At 39.0% G+C, this 17,099-nt stretch overlaps 1 protein-coding gene across 1 annotated transcript in view; it reads right to left on the bottom strand.

Moving 5' to 3' along the window:
* Window positions 1-589: 589 nt before the first annotated feature.
* The window catches only part of LOC134673623 (probable Rho GTPase-activating protein CG5521), a 66,534-nt gene continuing 50,024 nt past the window's right edge, over window positions 590-17,099 (bottom strand). The window contains exons 29-34 of the mRNA XM_063531622.1: window positions 3,909-4,085; window positions 3,442-3,568; window positions 2,631-2,780; window positions 2,154-2,312; window positions 915-1,161; window positions 590-816 (exon numbers count right to left, since the gene is read on the bottom strand). Of these exons, the coding sequence (XP_063387692.1) occupies window positions 590-816; window positions 915-1,161; window positions 2,154-2,312; window positions 2,631-2,780; window positions 3,442-3,568; window positions 3,909-4,085 (1,087 nt within the window). The remainder of the gene's footprint in view (window positions 817-914; window positions 1,162-2,153; window positions 2,313-2,630; window positions 2,781-3,441; window positions 3,569-3,908; window positions 4,086-17,099) is intronic.

Genomic DNA, 17,099 nt, shown 5'->3' with positions numbered 1-17,099 from the left:
GACTAAGGACCAGTTGTACCAACCACATTTACCAGATTGATTAAGGTCAAACATCCGTGAAGCATAAAGTTTCCCATACAAAAAAAAATTTCGAATGCTTTAACGGTGATAGACGGTTTGTTGCAAGAGTTAGGTGCATCAGCCACAATTGACGGATTGATCAACATCAGTCAGCAAGGTATTATGGAATTTTCCATATAATAAAATTAATAAAGTTTAGCGAACGCTTTGATGGCGATAGGTGGTTTTGGTGCAACTCACTCTAAGCACGAGGTATATCATTTAGTGTGTTAGTTGGACGTGTCCCATTTATTAAATTAAACTTGTCGCAGACGTAGCTATTTATAAAGTTAATACCGATAATATGTGTCCGAGGCATTTTCTATTTGAAGCAGGGTTATAATCAGATTTCTCGCTCGCACTTATGCCGTCTCGCCCATTTAGTTTGACACAGATTATTTCGATTCGCTTATTCGCCCGGTCCAGTTTTAGAAGGCCGTTAACAGGCTACGGGTGGGCCGTTAGGAGTCGGTCGTTCATTAGAATCGGTCGGTCGGCCTGCGGGGACCGTGTAGGAGAGAGGCGGCGCTCACCGGTGCTTCCTGGGCGCCGGCGCGGGCGCCGGAGCGGGTTGCCCTTGCGCGGGTTCAGCGGGCGGCGGGTGGGGCGGGCGCTTGAAGGGCCCCAGGCGCTTGCCGGCGCGCGGCGACACGCTCAGCGCGTCCCCCGCGCCCGCGCCCAAGACCACCCCCCCGCCGCCCCAAGTCGCCGAGCCCGCGTCCAGGAGCGCCGCCGCTAGACGCCCGGGGTTTTGTTCTGCAAATAATTCATTCAAATAGTTATTACGAACTGAAACTATCAAACTCTATTGATAAAGCGGCACGGTGGCTACACACTAGATGACTATAACCCACCCTGCGGCTGTGTAACGGCAGGCACGGGCTCGCGTACGCGCTCCACGAAGTGCTCGAACGTCGCCGGCTGCGTGTGGTGTTGCACCAGCTGTTGTAAGCTCCTCGCTCGTTCGGAATACGCGTGCTGGTAGAGCGGCATGGTGGCGCGCACGGCGCGGCCGCCCGCGGTGGCGGCGCCGCGCACCAGCGCCGCGCAGCACTCCACGCTCACGATACCCTCCTCCCACAGCGGACCGAACACTGCCACCTGCAAAATAATAATTGTGATTATTGACAAAGTATTAAAATTTAAACCCCCATCAACCCCATCTGGTGAGTCAAAAACTGCCTAAGAGTCATCGTTGCTATATCACAATTTCACTACCGCTAGGGCAAACCGCCTCTCACGCATTACCTGTCTCCATTCCATCGGCGATAAAAGTCATTCAACTTAATTTTCACCTCAGCAGCTCAAACAAAGGTACTTTGCTTCTTAAAAACAGTGAGCAAAATGCGATTTTTAGTGACGAGGAACTAGAGAGAGAATTTATAGTCAAATGTCATTTCAACATGCGGGGTCTAATACAAGTTCGATATACATACTTGGGTTCTATTATCTATGTCCCTCTAAGTATGTTCTCACTGCTTAGGGTGAAAAATTTTGTGTACTACACGAGATCAAAGTTATTTACATCTCGTGCGCTTTTGAATCCCTTACTACGCTCAAGATTTTAAATTAGATTATAGAATCTTTCGCATGCACGCGGGACTCAAAATAAGCACTCGAAGAAATATCAAACTTTGATCTCTTGTTGTACAAATAACTATTGTGAGCGTACCATACTTGCTAGTTAGCTTTCATTGCACATTTAATTGTATTTTCGAGCAAAAACAATCTTTAAATTCTTTCGCTTTCAGTCGCCCGAGTAACCTCTTGAATACTTATGTAGATGCGCATCCTGTCTCTCTTGTCCGCTCCTCACGCAACTGAACTTTACTAAAAATACATAAGATCATAAGTTCGCCACTAAACTGAACCTTACTGCGAAGACATAAGACTCACTCATGGTAAGGTTGTCAGTACTCACGGAAGGCTTCCTGGAGACGGTGACCCGCAGCAGCCCGGCCGACAGCGGGTACAGCACGATCAGCACGTCGCAGAACTGGGTGGGCAGCGTGTCTCTCTTGTACGCCCGCCACTAAACTGAACCTTACTGCGAGGACATAAGACCCACTCAAGGTAAGGTTGTCAGTACTCACGGAAGGCTTCCTGGAGACGGTGACCCGCAGCAGCCCGGCCGACAGCGGGTACAGCACGATCAGCACGTCGCAGAACTGGGTGGGCAGCGTGTCTCTCTTGTACGCCCGCCAGTGCTCGCTCCACACTACGTGGACCTCGTCGTTGCCGAGATGCCGTGTCTAAAATAATAACAAAACTTTAGATTCTTATTCATAAACGTTGATTACGACTGCAAAAATGTTCGTATATCTGACTGTTAGTACGTTGATTGCTTGTGTGTTCATGTTCAACAAGTGTTTTGTAAATAAGGAGGTGAGATTTCATGGTCTCGGACTTCAATTGTTGTTTCACTTAGGATCGGCGTCGGCGTCAAGGTCAAGCGCGCACGCCAAGTGTGGGCGTTTCGAGTCAGAAACATAAAAGTCTGTGAAAATGCTCACAAAGTGATTTTAAACCCTCTACAATCGTAATAGGTCATAAAATCGTATGACCGTCACCTTGTTGAGTATAGCGTCGGGCGTGTCGGCGGGCATGCGCGTGGCGACGTGGAAGAGCGCCTCGAGCGTGAGCGTGGCCACGTAGGGCGCTGTGGCGCCGCCGCCGCCGCGCAGCCCGCCCGTGAACCCCACGTGGCTCTCCAGCTCCACCTGCACACACAACATCACACACATCACAATCGTACATTCACAAAAGTAACAAAGTATCGGGAAGACAGGTGCAACGAAAAGTTACGTGATATTTCCATATTTTTTTTTTACTTTCACATGTCCCGTTGTCTGTCAGTCTGTAATCAAATCTTGCAAGTTAAATTTGATCCACTTCCCGGTTTCCGATTGAGCTGAAATTTTGCATGAATGTATAAATCGGACGACAATGTAATATTATGGTACCATCGAGCTGATCTCATGATGGCGACAGGAGGTGGCCATAGGAACTCTGTAGAATTGTCTCGATGAGTATTAGTTGTCTGTCGTAAGAAAAGTACAGTCAGCAATAAAAGCTTGTACCAAAAATGAAATAATTGCCAAAAACTTTTTAAATTTCGTTTGGCGTGATCTATAAACGACTGTCACCTGGCTCCCTGGAATAAAATGTAAACTTACTCCACGTGCTTGCTGAGGCCGTCTAGTTCATCATACGTATTAAATAGATACTAAAATGTATATAAGTATAACAATAACACATCAATAACTCAAGAATATACGCTCAACACAAAAATATAAGTCGTTACCGGAATTTAAACCCGAGTCTACAACTCTACAAGTTTCGCAGACATAAAACCCTCATCTTATTGTCAAGAAAACATACCTCCCACGCTAAGGCAGCCAGGAAGGCCTCGTAGGCGGGGCTGCCGCAGCGGTTGGACAGGATTTCGTTGCGGGTCTCCTGCCCTTTGCCCACATAGATCACCGCCACTTTGTGAGTCTCTCGACACCTGCATCAACATTTTACATTTGGATACAGAAGATAATTTATTGAGGTCCGTAGAGAAACTAAAATTAGAATAACTTTTTCATGTCCCTAACTTCCTTCATCTTTCTTCTCTTATAACAAGCCCATAGGCAAAAAAGAAAAAGGAAGACACCATCGTTCCCACTGGTTACTGACAATAATTAAACCTTATTGTTAGTACAGCAGTAGTAGTCTTGACTCTTGACCTTAAAAGATCGATTTAGTAATTAGTATAATGCTGATGATAATAGCAGCGATTAATTTTATCTAAACTTGTCAAAAATATTAGTGTCATCGAGCTTATTTTCGTAGTTACTTCGTACCTCTGTGCGTCTAGATTCCGCAGTTCTCGCAGCAGGCGCTCAGAGCGGCGAAGCAGCTGAGCGTGCGCGCGTCGCGACGGAGCCAGCGTGCCCAGCTGCGCCAGTAGCAGCCGGCACTGCGAGAATGGGCCTGCTGACCCGCTGTCGGTTCTCTCTGGTATTTCTAGTTCCTCGTCACTAGAAAAAATATACAAATTATAACCAAAATTCTGCACTCTTCAATTATACTACAAAATGCTGGGTCAATATAGAGTAAGCTCCAATTAGGATTGTTCATTTTTTTTCAAATGTTCTATTTCGAAAACCATTTCGAGATATAAGGTTTTTAAACAGTTTCCGACATTTGCTGCGATATAATAATTGAGGATTGAAGATATTTCAACAAATATCCTTATGACCTTAGTTTGACCTTCTCCTGGGCTGAATGTAAAGTCATTGCATAATAAAAGTTATCGAACCATAGTAAATAAATCTGTCACTCACGTATTGTCAAAGTTATCATTGTCATCGATTGTCATAACAAAAATTTTCAGTTAAACCGCTGCGCTTGTTTGTTACAATTTGATTTATAATTAATACCTAAACAGTAGATTTCATTGCTTAATAATATATTAAAAACCTTGTTCCTATGTGTGGGAATGATTCACAAAAATAATAGTTCGAATCCACGAAGACCTACGACGTGAAAGATGGTGCCGTGAATTAAACTTGGAATACCTACCTACTTCACGTGTTACACACAGTATTGCTGTGAGAATCACGTTGATGTAAGTATAAAATTAATATTAATTTACTACAATTAAGTATTTAAAAGCTCACTTTATTGGTAGGGTCGTGGTATCTATTTATTTTCTGTGGTAATGTAGCCAGAGTATCTAAAGGCAAACCGTTAAACAGAGATGGTGCCTACTAGAAAGAAGGAATATACAAGAATACATAGCCATACTCAAAATTCAGCCTCAAACTGCTTTAAAAAGATATAATTTCTAATTTCCAGGTACATGTTGCAGTTCAAGCTGCTGATATCATGGTGGACAAGACTTAATAAAGAGTTGTGAATAATAAAACATGTTTTTGTTTACCTACTTTTTTATTAATTTGGGAAATATGTTATATAAGTATGTTTCCAAAAAAAAATAGTAACTTTACATTAAATGTATGTTTATCATGTTCTGCACGAGCATCTGACAATGATGGCTTCTTGTTGACCATCCAGAAGAGAAGTGTATGGTTTGTTATTTATTCTGTTCCCAGGCATTATTTAACGGTCGTAAAGTATTACGACGATTAATAATTAAAATAACGTTCGTTTCAATACAAAATGCTCAACTTTGTTCTGGGCCCAAGTGCAGTTACATATCTCACAGCTGTATCTAAATAGGAATCACGATGACCTGAAATAATAGGATATAATTAGCAAAATTGGCATGTTCCTAATATAGTAGTATAAGTATGTAGTACAATATCCAAACAATGGTGACAAGCCGGTAGAAAGCACCCACTGGGTGCTAAGCTACCTTTAGCAATGGACGCTTGTAACGATTTTATGAATCCAATCTTCTTACAAATCGAATCAGTTAAAATATATATGATGTAGGTAACTTACATTTGTATTTTTGCTCCCTTGATTTCAGCCAAGTTATGGTTGGAGTTGGATGCTATATGGATACATACTCCAATAAAACTAAGTTATATTATTTAACTTAGGCAGATTTCTGGAATCAGCTTTCTCAAATTTATAGCGTAGGTATTTTGAAATTAATGATTCAAAATAAACGAGTTTTCCATTCCAGACGATTGTTATTTATAGAAACACGTGACACTGACATTGTCGACAGGTGACATTACAATCAATTGACAATGACAACTATTTTTTTAATGCTTGTTGTTGCTTGTGCATTATCCTAATCAGCCGACGACATGTAATTTACGAGAAGTCGTATCTCATATTTTCAATAAATTATAAATATTCAACCGAGCCACGAATTACTAAATCATTCAAATTGGTATCTTAAATTAACCTATATTTTCAGAAAATAAAATAAAAATGGGGGTCTAAAAAAAATGAACAATCCTAATTCTTGGGTTTTTTAAAGGTCTCTTCCAAATAGTAGCTGACGAAGTTGACGCGAGAAAAACGCGGTGAGAACTTTGCATCGACTCACGACAGAAATAGTAAAAACTCAATTTCGTCCACCCTCTGCCGCCTACATAATATCGAAGTCAGTATATACAGGGTGGAAAGGCACGACGATCCTTTCCGCAAAAGGGGGATTGTTTAGCCTAAGCTCTATATTTTCTCCATAGAAACTATGTTAATATTGGCAACCGTTTTTAAATTATGACCTTTTAAACATCCATACAAAAAACTACTTTGTTCTAACCCTAACAGGTGACAGGGTCAATGAACTTACTTGTAAACAATCAATATACGACAGGAAGTTGTAATAATTTGTTGCCATCCAACTATTCTTAGGTCTGCTTACAACACGGTAGGAATCGTAGCAGGATTTTCGCTTTCTTAGTGGTTCCACTTGTTCAATACTTGAATGAAGTAGTTATGTTATTCCTTAATATTAATAATACTAACCACAACATTGTTTATAACGACAGTTCAAATTGTGACATTGACAACCACTCAAAAGTATGCAATCGTCTTATAAATATCTCTGGTTTCCTTGACTGATGAAAAGGTTTTAGTTTCTTAACACGTTTCACAAAATTATTTTCGAATAATTGGAAACTATCTAAATTAATTAAAAATTACAAGTAGGTTGTGTTTGATGCAGCAAATGAACTTGCAAAAATGAAATACTAAGAATAAATCAAGAATAAATATAAATACTTCTTAAATACCTAACTAACAAACCTTCTTGCGTGGTAGGAAATAGACAAGACGTCTGATGTTTGAAATTAAATTGTCATTGAACTTCACTTCATATTTACTTTATTTCACTTATTTCATATTCTTCAAATAAAAATGCCGTTGTTAGATGCTCGTGGTTATTTAAATTTGTGGGGCTGTGTAAAAGATATGGTGCACCAAACGGAATGTGAAACTGCAGACGAAATGAGATATTAAAGGCTAATTGCTGCTTGTGACAATCTGCGGAGGAAAAATGACGAAAAGCATACACTTATCGTATGGGCAATGTGCGCGGGCTCGGGTGCGGGCTGCGGCGTACATTATAAGACACGGAGGTACATTTGAAAACCGTATGTGAAGAGAAGATAGATATGAGCGCCGATAGGCATTTAGCCGGCGGCGGCGCGCCGGTCAAAATCGGTCGGCGGCGGCGGCGAATCGGCGGCGTGGCCTTGAAACACCTTTGATTAATGAAAAAATAATTCTAACCAAAATTTTACCGAAAATACGTGTTTTTGCTGTAAGAAAGTTATAAAATAAGTGCATTTTTCAATTTCCTGCAAAATTTATTGAATAAAGGTACGAAAAACGTTTTATTACTATTTATACGGTATCGAGCGGCATTAGAGGTGGTCTTAATCTTGCCGAGGCCTTGGCCGGAAGATCTTTGCGAGGCCCTTATCTTTTGTGCTAAGTAAAAAGTAGTGGATTGACTGTAACAGGAAAACGTCTGGTCGACAATCCAAAGAGCCGAAGTGAGGAAAATCAACCTCCGTCACTAACCAATATCGACCCAACAAACCGATTTATGCCAAAAAATGAGGCCCAAGGCCGAGCTCAACCTAAATATCTGAACCTAGTCTCAACCTAACACCGAAGACCTGAGTCTTTTTTTTTTTTTAATTTATTTACACAAAAGGTACATGCTCATAAACAAAATTTACAATATCTATATCTGACGCCTTTCCATGCGAGGCCAGAGGCTGAGCTGCAGATAAGCATACAGCTTAGAATCAAACGCCAAGTGTAAGCTTGGCTGACGGCCGAATGCGCGGAGCGCCGATTACGGCGCGTTTCTGTGCGAGGCCGAAAGCCAAGCTGCAAGAGAGCAGAGCTTGGAATTGAATTAGTGGTCTAGTGCAGCGGTCGGCAACCTTTTAGCAGCCAAGGGCTACATAGTAGTTAACGGAGGTGACGCGGGCCGTACTTTGTTAATATTTATGACTTTATGAGACATTGTCGTTTGTGACTATTACATACAAAATAGCCAAGGCGGCACTCGGGCCGCAACTGACAGTTTCATGAGCCGCATGCGGCCCGCGGGCCGCAGGTTACCGACCGCTGGTCTAATGTAAGCAAGTCTGAGGCCATAGTGTTAAAGACCTGGAGCTTTCTTGCAGGTGCAATCGTGCGAGGTCAAAGGCCGTGCTGGTAGTGGAGCTAAGATCGGAGAAGAACCAATAACCAAGCATTTTAAAAGCGAGGCCGAAAGTTAGGCTCCAAACAGGGCCGAAAACTTGGAGGTTCAGATAGCGGTACTTCTATGCGAGCGAAGCGAGGTCAAAGATTGGGCTATGAGAGAGCAAAGCTTGAAATTGGAACAATGGCCAAGCTTAAATGAGACCCGATTCCGTTTGCGACCTTCCATGTGAAGCCAACGGCCGGACCTTTGAGCGTGGAAACGCTTAATATCTGATATAAACTCCCTTTTACACCTTTTATAGACATTCGACCATGCTTGCAATGGTTAAATTCGCGGTGAATGCCGGATGAGCTAGCCAGCTGGCAAATTTAGTTATTTCGTTGCCCTAACACTATACTAAACTAGTAGTGCGGTTACCAAACAGAAAACTTTCGTTATTTCTGAATTATATGGACATAAAATACCTTTTGAATATCTATAAGCAATTCAGACTGGCGCCGTTAAAGATCTAAACTAGATTAAATATATATTATCTGATTCTGAAAGTAGTAGTATCTAACAAGGTCACGCCGATGCCACGCCGATAGCGCAGCGTCGGCGGCGGCGGCGCGAAAATTTTGTCGGCGGCGGCGGCGCGCCGGCGCGGCGCTCATATCTAAGAGAAGATAGTGTTAAATATTGCCAAAAAGTAATTATCTAAGGAAGTAATAAAATTGTTTGTCATATTTTTGCATTCGTCTGATTTTTTTTTTTTTTTTTTTTAAATTATGAATGGGCTTACTCATGGCCACAGACTAGCCGAGGCGTAGACGTGGCCTACGATGGAGCGAGCTCGCCCAGAAGGTGCCTGTTCACTCTTGATTTGAAGGTTGCCGGGTTATAAGAACACGGAAATATAGACGCCGGCAAGGAATTCCATTCCTTGGCAGTGCGCATAAGGAAAGTAGAAGCAAAGCGCTTCGTGCGAATTGATGGAATATCTACCAAGTAAGGATGGAAACCGGCCGTGCGTCTAAAAGTCCGATGGTAGAATGGGGACGGTGGAATAAGCTCGTGTAGCTCTTGGGCACACTCCCCGAAGTGCAACCTGTAGAATACCGACAGGCTGGCGACTTTCCGCCGATGGGCCAAAGACTGAAGCTTAGCCGTTAGCTTCTTGTCGCCAATCATCCTCCTGGCTCTGCGCTCCACTGAGTGCAAAGCGGCGAGTTGGTATTTAGCTGAGCCATCCCACAGGTGGCTGCAATACTCCATACACGACCGGACTTGAGCTTTGTAAAGTGTTAGAAGCTGTCATTTGTCATTTATGCGTCATTCATACATCATTGCGATTCTATCAACGATCGGAAAAAAGCGTAAAGTCCCGAGCTTTCCCGACGGAGATCCTTGACCTAGCCGTCATATGCACATGCTATAGGGTTATCACCAGAGTTAAATAGTAGAAAATTTGGTATTTTTATTTTTTACTCAATTAACGATTCTTACCATTACCAATCTGCTCAGTATCACTTAAGAGGGCGTAGAGGAGGGTAAATTTTCAGATTCTGTCAAATTACCCCATTTCACGCACAAACGCAGCTCACGCACACTACCTCAATTTACTGGGACAGGTCAGTGACCCCTAATGTTTTTTTAAAGGTGCTGTTTCGAGTTTAGTGTTAACTACTGACCTCCTTTGAGGAATTAAAACTGTCAAACTTTCCTTTGTGAGAAGACAGAGAAAAAACACTTTTTATATATAGCTTTCCTTGTTTGTTCATGTCATGTCATAGGTATGTGACGTATTAGGTAATTATTTATTTTCGTTGTTGACTTTTGTATTAAGATAGGTACAAACGGCGACGCTCTTAACTGTCCATCGGTAGACCTTATGCCTTTTGTAATAAGGTTTACGAACTGTCAGTTAACAGTGTGGTGGTGTGCGATGGTAAGTATGCGGTTTGTAGACATAGACCAAATTAAAACTAGGAGTTTTATTATTAAAGATATAAGAAATCGTCTATTTTACCTACTCGAAGTGAACTACTTATATCTAAAATTATGAATGCAGGTACTACGCTTATACTTTTGATGCTTACTTAAAACTTATCGGGCAATCAAAAAACTCATAATTACCTATATTAAAATATTTAAATTTACTATTCCATCTCATACGTTCAATAAGGCCCGGGACCGGGCCTTGTCACCTGCACTGACAGAGGGCCTTTTTAGCCCCACATAATATTAAAGAACTGTGTCCCGGATAGTATGGGTTCTGGGCCATGACCATGACGCGTCCCGAAGTAACTTATACAGGGCGTAATCGTTAAGTGTAGCCAGGCTATAATTTCGTAAATATAACAGATATCAGAAAACTTCAAATTGTTATCGAAAGTGCGTTACCCAATGAGTAAAATTACATTAAGGGGTCATCCATTAATTACGTCACACGTTTGGGGGGGAGGGGGTCAAGAAAATGTGACATGTTGTGACATGGGGAGGGGGAGTCACAAACACTGTGATGTCACTTTAACTTCATCACTATTCATCAGTAACCGAAAATTAATTTATATTTTTTTATTCGCAGTACATTTAAATAATGAGGTTTTGGAAGTATGTAGGTAATTTTCGTTCCTAATTGGTTTTGTGTTATAAAATTATATATATTTATTTTACCAAAAATATTTTTTTTTTAAATAATGCCGAGTTAGTACTGCCCATTTCGTTGAAAACAAAATTACCTAAAATGTGACGTCACACCAGGTGGGGAGGGAGTTGCAAAATGTGACCAAGTGTGACAAGGAGGGGGGGAGGGGTCAAAAAACCTAGAAATTAATGTGACGTATAGACCAGCGGTGGAACAAAAATGGGTTTTGATAACATTAAAGTTTTTTCTTTTTTGATATGTTATTGTAAGCATGTTAAATAACATTCATGTAAAAAGTTAGAAAATTTTAGGTGGAGCGTTCGGCCATATTTAAATATTTCAATTTTTGCTAAATAACTATGTAAATATAAAATTAAAGTTACAAAAAACTTTAACATATTCAATAACACTTTAATTTATTCACAATATTCGGTTTTTAGAAATCTGGAACAGCTGCTTTCTGGTGAACGTAAAAACACGAATTATTATGCAAATACAGAATTAGAGTAGCTGATATTGCAAAATTACGATATTATCTATCAACTTAGTATACATGTAAAAAGTTAGAAATATAGACAATGTGCTTGTCTAGATATTGATTTCTGGTTAAGCAGTATAGCCAATATTGAATTAAAGTTTGTAGAGATAATATTACACGGTCATAATAAAGATCTTACTTCTCACACAAAAGATTAGAAATATAAAATCACGGCGACACTAAATACTGATACGTAAGTATGCATTCCGAGCTTATATTAAGTTACATTTCAAACGCGCGGCGTTTTCGCGCGCCGCGCTGTGAGCCGTGGCAGGAGGCAGCGATCGACGGTCGCGGGCTAGCGGTTAGCGCGGTGCCCTTAAAAATACGCAAAGCGTTTATAAAATTATTATCAATGGTAAATAGTTATTTTACACAGTACACTAATGCAAACTTACCTTCCCTTATTTATTTCTATACTACTATTTTTATACTATTTATTTATTTATATACTAGGGATTGCCCGCGGTTTCGTTTACGTAGAATTCGTTATCGTGTTAAGTATAGAAATAATAGATACATTTGAAAATTATTTTAGGTGCATTGTCATACAGATAACTACCCTTGTTAAAGTATTCTTCAAATTCAATACACAGGTGTCATTTCAATATAATTTTGCGTAATTTGGCGCTTTTAGGTTATAAATGACTAGCGACATATATTTTTAAGAGCCCTTTAACGTGCACACTAGCGCCACTGCTAAATAATCGTGATTATTTAAATTTACACTTATTTTACAGGTATTTAAAGATTGGGGCCGCTACGGACTGTATTGTGTATTTAAGTACCTTTTGAATACATCAAACTAGTTTTTATGTTGCTGGATTCGTCAATCTAGGAACTCAAACAAAAACGGCCGTTTTTACTTTGGACGCATAGATTGATAAATCCAGCAACATAAAAACTAGTATGATGTATTCAAAAGGTACTTAAATACACAATACAGTCCGTAGCGGCTCCCTTTTTTAAATATCTTTCGTGAAATTTAAATAATCACGATAATTTAGCAGTGGCGCTAGTGTGCATGTTGAAGGGCTCTTAAGAGCGATCATCTCCGATAATATTTACTTTATCATAAAATCAATTTCAAACTAACGTTATTCAATATTTATCATTTTAACGTCAATATTACCAACCAACTGATCCAATTTACCTACGGAAACAACTCAAAATTTGCATCAAATTAAATGCCACTTTTCTTATCCGTTTCGAACAATCAAGAGGGCCTTTACGAGCTGATGTGGTGAAAATTTTATTTAACCTTCGTCCCTTGAAACCTTCACTACGCTCAAGGTTCAACTTTACGAACCACTCGCTACGCTCGTGGTTCAATTTTAGAATGTTTGAATTTGTGAATGTACTTCCTGCCTCGCACAGCCAAACTGTGGAATGAACTATCCGATACGACCTTCAAACCTTCAAAGACCTCCATCTTAAAGGTCGGCAACGCGCTTGCAACCCTTCTGGTGTTGCGGGTGTCCATGGGCGGCGGTAATCGCTAACCACCAGGTGATCCGTCTGCTCGTTTGCCTCCTATTTAATAAAAAAAAATGTTTCGCTTGTTTGGGTATCAATATTAGCACGAGCGGTTAATCAAAAACTTTTCCCCTTGTAAAACAAATAAATAAGGTAGGTGAGGTGCAGGCATATGAGGCCCGGCGGGTAACAAGGCCCAGCATTCAAAAATAGCAGTTGCTCCCTATTATTCCCAATTATTTTGAATTTGTACTTGTTGCTAAGAAGGCCCACTGTCAGTGCAGGTAAAAAGGTCCAGTCCCGGGCCTTATTGAATATTAGATTAAAATATTTTAAGATAATTTTGAATATTTTTAATCTCTTATTAATAAGGTCGATTTGAAGAAAGAGAAACATCTATGAAATTATGACTTATAAATAACACTTGCGCTGCGTGGGCTGTCAAAATTGCTGCAGACTTTTCTTGGTCTAACTCTAATAATTTTTCACTTGCTTTATTGACCTAAAGACGTTTTAAAGAATCAAAAAGTCTAATAACATTGAGGCACTTATACTTTTTAAAGGCAGTGACTATTTACGGGTCTCTATTGTTTCCCAAATAGTTTTAAGTCATAATGTATTGATTGTCAGAATTTTCGTTAGTCATAATTGGTTTTTCTCAGAAACGCGTAACTTTTCAGGATTGCCACAAAACAAACCTAACCTAACCTAACCTATCTATAGCATAACCTTAGGAAAATCCTGAAAAGTTAACGGTTTCAGTTTTATGACTAACGATAATATGTCAAACAATACATTATGACTTAAAACTTTATGGGAAACAAAGGGACCCCACTATTTACAAGTGACTTTTTTTTTGTTAATACATAGGAAGGTATTTACGATAGAAGTACGAAAAATAGATATATTGCAACGAGTGACGAATTTTAAAACACGGCCAAAGGGAGTGTTTTAATGTGCTTATTATAGCACCGGTGTCGTAATGTAGCACCAGATGTACTGTAATAATTATGTTAAAATATAATACTTACTGTTACGAATAAATATTTATACTGTAAAAAATGATCCCGCCAAACACATTTTCATGTAAATAGTTGCTAAGACGAAACCCGAAACCATAAGACTCGCACTGTCAAAAAGTAGTCAGATCTCTTGTCGAGCCAAGCTTCAAACTCTACAAGCCCTAACTTCACTAACTCTACACCTTAGTCAAAATATGTGGCTTGGCTGTTTCGCTACCGCCACATGGGCATAAGGTGAAAAATTTATTAAATTCATTATTTTTAGGGTTCCGTACCTCAAAAGGAAAAATACTGAACCCTTATAGGATCACTCGTGTGTCTGGCTATCCGTCTGTCACAGCCTATTTGCTCCGAAACTACTGCACCAATAAGTTGAAATTTGGTATACACATGTAAGTCTATAACTCAAGGACATACATGTAAAGTAAATAACAGAAATTCAAATAAAGGGGTCACTTTTGAGATGAATGATAAATAGAAGAAAAAACACTATATCTTGTTATATATCAAATGAAGGGGCTCATTGTGAGAATCTCAGATATATTTTATATCTGAGATTCGCAGATATATTATAATTTAAAAAAAAAAAGTTTCGAAGTTATTTAAAATACAAAAAATGACCATTCCCCCCTCCCCCCTTATCTCCGAAACTACTGGGTCTAAAATTATGAAAAAAATACACATATTAGCTCTTTTCCTATAGATGACAGGAAAACCTATTAGAAATGTGCAGTCAAGCGTGAGTCGGACTTAAGTACCTAGTTTTCCGATCCCTACGGGTTTTTTAATGGCATTTTACTCACTTTTCTCTAAAAAAAATATATTGTTAAAAATTGTGTAATGTACGGAACCCTTGGAACGCGAGTCCGACTCGCATTTGGGCGGTTTTTGTATTATACTTACATGTTACAATAGTTCTTGTAGAAACGAAACGGCCAAGCCACATACTTTTGGTGTAGAGCTAGTAAAGTTAGAGGGCTTGTAGAGTTAGAAGCTTGGCAAGAGATCTGATAACTTTTTGACCGTGCGAGCCTTATGGTTTCGTTTGGGCAACATTTTACATAAAAATGGTTTTGGTGGGATTTCACTTCTTTTTGTAAGTTGCTTATGACAATCTGCCATCCCCTAATTTAAAGGGTTGGGGTGATTTACTATTAAAAATCCTGAAATAAGTATCTGGGAGCATCTGTTACACGATGCCCTTCTTACTGATTCCCCATATAAACCCTTCACTCCGTAAGGGTAAACTTTGGGGTTGAAATCTGCCTTCACCCCGTAAGGGTAAACTTTGAGGTTGAAATCTATTCTATATCCTTCCCCATACCAATACCTATCTACATACCAAATTTCAAATAAATCGGTTCAGCGATTATTGATTCCCCATACAAAATTAAACCCCCTCTTCGTCCCCTTAGGGATAAAAAATTTCAAGTTTTTGAATTTATTTGTTGTTTGTGTACTAAAACTATCTTACATACCAAATTTCAGCTTCTTAGAGGACTTCAGGAAGTAAACGGTATTGATGATCTTCAAGTGAGTGAGTCAGTGACGAAATCGAAGTTTTTAGATATGAATAAAATCTAAAGTAAAAGAGCTATGCAATTGATATGCTTATAAGTCCGAGAACTTTGTTTATCTGGTATAATCCAACCCCAAGTTATGAGGGTTCCAAAAAACGACAAAGCGCTTCGAGAAAAGGTAGATAGTGCCCTTGCGCTTTGCTCGTCTTGGCGGGGGCACTTCCGTGTCCCCGGATGTTAAAAGATGATACTACTGTAACTAATAAAGATTTATGTTTAGTTACCCACTATTTTCGCGTAAACTAGACAATTTTTATATCTTTAGTTATTAAGGCCCAAAGTAATTATTTTCACTTATTATAAATAAATCCTCCTGATATGAAGTATCAAATATTGTTATTTGTATATGTATAACTCTTAAGTTAAAAACAATAAAATCTGTTATTACCTACTGTCAAAATGATTCTTTTTTACGGGATTAAGTAATACACTGCTAGTGTTCAATAAGGCCCATAATAGGACTTTTATAAAAGGTATATATTCCAAGAGTATCGTAATATTTTTATAACTATTTTGGTATAATTAAGAAACTTAAATAAATGAGATACCTATTTGAGTGAGTTTTTCATACTTCATATCCTGTTCATTAAAAAAAAACCATTTTAATTTAAGGTGGGCTGTATATAGGCATATACGGCCCACACGGAATATACAATAAGGTAAGTGAGGCCACTTACCTTATTGTATATTCAGGATGTATACCGTGTAATATTGAGCAGTTGGTTTATAATATACAAATAATGATATTGACGTTGAACAGGACAGGACATGACAATAGGAACCAGAAATAGGTATAGTTGGTCAAACCAATTTGCCAGTAAATAAAAACAAAAAACTATATTCATCCTTTTCTTTTGGGTGCTAGTACTAGTGTAAGTGAAAGATAGTATGATGATTCTCTTTGTCTATGTTTGAAATGAGACAGTCCTTTGACAAACTATGTATAGTACAAAATAGTTGTGAATATCTTATAAATTTTTATTACAATATTAGTCAAGATAATGAAATATAGCTGGTCAAGCAAATCTTCTCACTAAAAAAAGGCGCGAAATTCAAATTTTCTATGGGACGATATCCCTTCGCGAATACATTTTTCAAATTTGCCGCCTCTGACAAGATCTGATTGACCAGATGTAGGTATTTTTACGTCAAAAAATATATTAATTTCACGTAATGTCCGCATCTAATTTATATATGTGCACGGTAAACCAACAAATGAATGATAAGAAAAGACAGACAGTGTTACTGAGCGGGAGGTGGGGCGAGGGGCGAGGTATAGGTAGGCTATGATAGGCTCTCGACCGCCGCGCCGGCGACTGACGGACCAGCGCGGCGTATGTATGAATTTCGCGCCTTTTTAACTAGATTTTACTATTACAATGCAAGCTACACACAGAAATTTCTTACTTTCCATAATATGGCTGCGTATATTATTTTATAGTAATAGACTTATTTTTACAGACTCTAATTCAATATTAGATATTATAGGACAAAAAACGTATATTAATTCTAAAGCATATATCTTATTCTTCTAATTTTTTAGCTTGCCTATTAACTTTAAAATTTAGATATGTTGTTGTGGATTTATTAAACTTTAATTCAATATCGACAAAATAATAAGCTAATTGTAGTTTGACAAAGAAGCACGTTAAAAAAATTT

This window comes from Cydia fagiglandana, chromosome 18 (genome assembly GCF_963556715.1).
Source record: "Cydia fagiglandana chromosome 18, ilCydFagi1.1, whole genome shotgun sequence".
Classification (NCBI taxonomy): domain Eukaryota; kingdom Metazoa; phylum Arthropoda; class Insecta; order Lepidoptera; family Tortricidae; genus Cydia; species Cydia fagiglandana.
Note: the sequence above shows the minus strand (reverse complement) of the source record. Positions and strands in the feature narration are given on the sequence as shown.